The sequence below is a fragment of the Entamoeba dispar genome, genomic scaffold (assembly GCF_000209125.1).
Source record: "Entamoeba dispar SAW760 scf_1105229462983 genomic scaffold, whole genome shotgun sequence".
In the NCBI taxonomy this organism is placed as follows: domain Eukaryota; phylum Evosea; order Mastigamoebida; family Endamoebidae; genus Entamoeba; species Entamoeba dispar.
In genome coordinates this window covers 1,234-5,462 of record NW_001855465.1, presented here as the reverse complement: position 1 = coordinate 5,462, position 4,229 = coordinate 1,234, and the positions used below count along the sequence as shown (strand labels likewise).

Genomic DNA, 4,229 nt, shown 5'->3' with positions numbered 1-4,229 from the left:
ATTTCAATTATTAAAAGAATTTAATTGTTCTTTCTTTGATCCATTACCTTCAATTTACATAGAACAATTACAAAATAAAATATTATTAACAGAAACAATAAAAACAATATCTTTATTTAACATCATTGGAACACCTTTAGCATTATATCATTGTTTCCTTCAACTTGGAACTTTTTCACAAATTTATTTTGATTCTATAACTGATATATTAGATATTCTTAATAAAACTTTATCATCTTTGTCTCAATACTTAGACCATCCATTATATTCTTCTTTATTCAAACTTGTTAAAAATTACAAAAGCTCTTTTACTGAAGATAATTATAATAAATTGCAACAATCAAAAGGAACTCTTGACTCTGCAATAGAATGGTTATTTAATTCATGTGATATTCCTAAACCAGAAAACACTCTTCTTCCTTTGAAAACATCTCCCTTAATTCATAAGAAAGAACCCTCTAAAGTTATTGAACTTTGTGATTCTACAGATGTTATTGCTGCTATTTCATGGAGACGTATTGTAAAAAAATATACTACACACAATGCTGTTTTCGAGTATCCTTTCCATGCCCCTTATGTATTCTTTAAATTAGACTCAACTTTATGTAATGGGAATTCTCAAATGATTATTTCTCAAACCATACCTAAAGTATCTACTCTTCCTGTTGAAACTGAACCACAAAATGAGTTATATAAAAGATATGAAAGTCTAATGGAACGAGTAAAGTTCCGTATGTTTGATGAGATTTCTGTTGATTTTGAAGCAAATTATGTTAAATGGGATAGAGAATTACCAGCAATAATTCATTTTGAGAATAATGCTGTTATTATCAGGTATCATAATGGAGGAGAGAAAAATATGTTATCAAGAGAATGTAAACAAATTAATATTTCATTTGAAGACATCAATAGTATTCAAAGATTAAATGTATTGTATGAAGACATTGGAGTTGAAATTTATTACTTTAACTCTTTACTCTCTATTGTTTTACTATTTAAAACAACAACTGAAAGAAATAACTTTATTTCTAAACTTCCAATTACTCCAAATGAATTACAAAGATTTAATGAAGCACAACGTAAATGGGTCAAAGGAGAACTATCAAATTATGAATTTTTATATGAAGTAAATAGATATGCAAATAGAAGTTTTAAATTATTAAGTCAATACCCCATTTATCCATGGGTTATTTCTACCTTTAGTGAAGATTTTAGATTAAATGATTTAAGATCTTATCGAGATTTGACATTACCTATATCTGCTTGTAATGAAAAAGCAAAAAAAATGATTGAATCTAATTATAAAGAAAAAGAATGTCATTTTAATTGTTATTTAAGTAGTCCTAGTTTAGTTTGCAGAAGTTTAGTAAGACTTCAACCGTATTCAGAGTTATTATGGAAAGAAATGTCAGAAAGATGTTTTGAAGTTGGAGGAAGGATTTTTAAAAGTATTGAAGGATTCTTTAAAAGTAGTGTAGAACAATCAAGAAGTGAATTAATTCCACAATACTACACTACACCAGCATTTTTAACTAATTTAAATAATTATTTAACTTCTCTAAATGGAGAGTCACTTGGAGATGTTACTTTACCGAACTGGGCATTTAAACACAATCTTCTTGATAGTGGAAATCTAAAAGACAGAGGGGAAATGACTTCTCCAAGAGAGTTTATTAGAAAAATGAAAATGGCATTAGAAAGTAGTAATGTTAGTAAGTATCTAAATAGTTGGATTGATCTTATATTTGGTTGTTTACAACAAAGTGTAAACCATTACAATGTTTATTTAAATGATTACACTATTAATTCAACTCAGCCAGATTCATTAAAACAAACTATATGGAAAACTATGGGTCACTTACCTCTATGTATTATGACAAAAGGATGTCCTGAAAGAACAGATAATGGAACTAGATTTTCATGTAATTTAGGATTGAATTGTGCTGCTCGTCGACCAAAAAAAGTTGGATCAGTTAAAGAAGATTGGTGTTCATTAGTTGATAGTAAAAATGGATATATTCCTATTACAATTAAAGGAACTATTGGAATTGGTGAAAGTGCAGTATATTATGATGAAGTATTACATCAAATCATATTACTAAAACCAAGTGAAAATTTTGTTGCAGCAGCTATTGGAATACAATGCGTTAATGGAGATGATGATTGGATTGTTGCGGGTGGAGATAATGTATTAGCTTTTCATCATAATCATATTTACAGTTTTAATGGAATATCTAATATATCATCATTGTCAATTAAAATTAAATATGATTCTATTATTGCAGGTAATGAAAGTGGTATGGTTATTGTTTGGTCAATTACTAAACAAAGAATTAGATGGAAAAAACAATTTGAATTACCAGTTCAACATGTATTAATTACAAATAATGGCGATATTTTCATACTAACATATAATCATTTTGAAAACACAACAACAATTATTGGTTGTGACATTAATGGTATTGTTTTTGGTGAGTCTTCTTTTAATGCCCAAGTGACTGCAATAACATGTTCTCAATCTATCAATTCAACCTCTCCCACATTAGCTGTTGGAACAAATGTTGGAGAAGTATTATTATATGATGCATTTACTCTTGCTTTATTATTCTCTTATTCAGCGGATAGAAAAACAAAGAGTGTTACTTCATTCTTGTACACCAACAAAGATTGTAAATTATATTATAGTATTCAAAGAGAAGAAGGTGGATGTTTCATTTATTCTTTATGAAAGAACCTAAATTACAAGAAACTGTTTTTTTTTAATTTAGAAATTATTTTTATTAAAAATTTTTGTTAAAATAATAAGAATTAATTACATCATTTGAATAACTACAACTCTAGTGACTGAGAAATCTTCAAAACTGTCTGTGTTACTCAAACTTGATGGTGCACCTAAATAAGCAATTTGAAGATTCTTACAATATGAGTCTGCCACACCAGTTTGATGAATTATAAAACAACCTATATGACCAACTTGATATAAATAACTTTCATTTTTATAAACAAAGAGAGCATTAGAGCTGTTGTCTCCAATTGGATTCCATTTCATTGGTTTAAATGTTGACTTCTTTAATGAGAAAATAAAATGGTTAGGGTCAGAAATAAATTTGTTAGTTTCATGAATAGGAACAGACACAAATGCTCCAAATACATAACCAAATTCATCAAAATTAATAAAGTACAAATTGGGTTTATTCATAATCTTATAATTAAATTGCTCATGTGAATTATGAGAAGAATCAAATACAATCTGGCATTCATTCAAATTACACCAATTTTGTAAATAAATATAATGTTCTCCAATAATTCTAAGTTCTTTATCCATTTTAAGTTTAAATGGAATAATACCAATTTTTTTAGGAATTATAAACTTCATATTGTTAAGTTCAGTTCTTCTTAACTGAAATTCTTCTTTTCTTTTATTTATCATTTCTTGGCACTTTGATTCAATTTCTTTAATCTCTTCTTTATATTTATTTTCTTCTATAAAAATTAATTTTCTGACAATATCATTTGTTATTTCTTTCATTATTATTTCTTCGTCTTCTTGCTTCTGATTTATTCGCTTTATTTTATTTACTCCTTCTTTTAAATGTTGGAGAATTACATTTCTTTTAGATATTTTTTCTTCTGTAAGTTGTATTTTCCATTTTATTTTATTGAGAATTTCTTCTGTATTATCAATTAAATCATTCTCATGATTATTCACATTCTGTTGTTCTAATTGTTCAATACTTATTCCTTCTTGTTTGGTTTGTTTTAATAATTCTTCTACTTCTTCTTTTCTTTGAAGAATTTCATCCCACCATCTATTTTCCATACCAACTGATTGTGACATTGAGATGAATCTCATGACAAAACAAATAAATACAACGTTTTATTTTGATATTTCTACATGACTTTATTCAGGAAATAATATCTTTTTTACAATCTTAGAAAGTGAATTATTTCCTGATTTAAATCAATAAAAATCTTAAATACAAAAACTATAACATAGTCCGAATAAAAACGAAATAACTAGACAATACAAAATTTTAAAATATCTACTTTCACCTGAGTTTATTGGTTTGACTCATTTGTAGATAAAATTTTTATATTATCTTCACTAGCTAAATGGACAAACTAAAAATTATTCAAAAAGTGTTAACTAAGTAGTACCAATTCAACAAGTACTCTCTTTTATTAAAAATATGTATATTTCACTTATTAAAAATTTCTAGTCTGAAAAA

At 26.6% G+C, this 4,229-nt stretch overlaps 2 protein-coding genes across 2 annotated transcripts in view, besides 2 other annotated features; one reads left to right on the top strand and one right to left on the bottom strand.

Moving 5' to 3' along the window:
- Positions 1-2,728, top strand: part of EDI_123220 (uncharacterized protein) — a gene marked incomplete at both ends in the record, with an annotated part of 7,081 nt that extends 4,353 nt beyond the window's left edge. The window contains one exon of the mRNA XM_001740488.1: positions 18-2,728. Within this exon, the coding sequence (XP_001740540.1) occupies positions 18-2,728 (2,711 nt within the window). The remainder of the gene's footprint in view (positions 1-17) is intronic.
- Positions 1,525-1,553: a sequence feature (AT_rich).
- A 24-nt stretch (positions 2,729-2,752) lies between the features above and the next one.
- Positions 2,753-2,815: a sequence feature (AT_rich).
- Positions 2,813-3,820, bottom strand: EDI_123210 (uncharacterized protein; the record flags this gene model as incomplete). Its single annotated transcript, XM_001740487.1, has 1 exon — positions 2,813-3,820. The coding sequence occupies one exon, from the start codon at positions 3,818-3,820 to the stop codon at positions 2,813-2,815; it is 1,008 nt and encodes a 335-aa protein (XP_001740539.1).
- Positions 3,821-4,229: the final 409 nt, after the last annotated feature.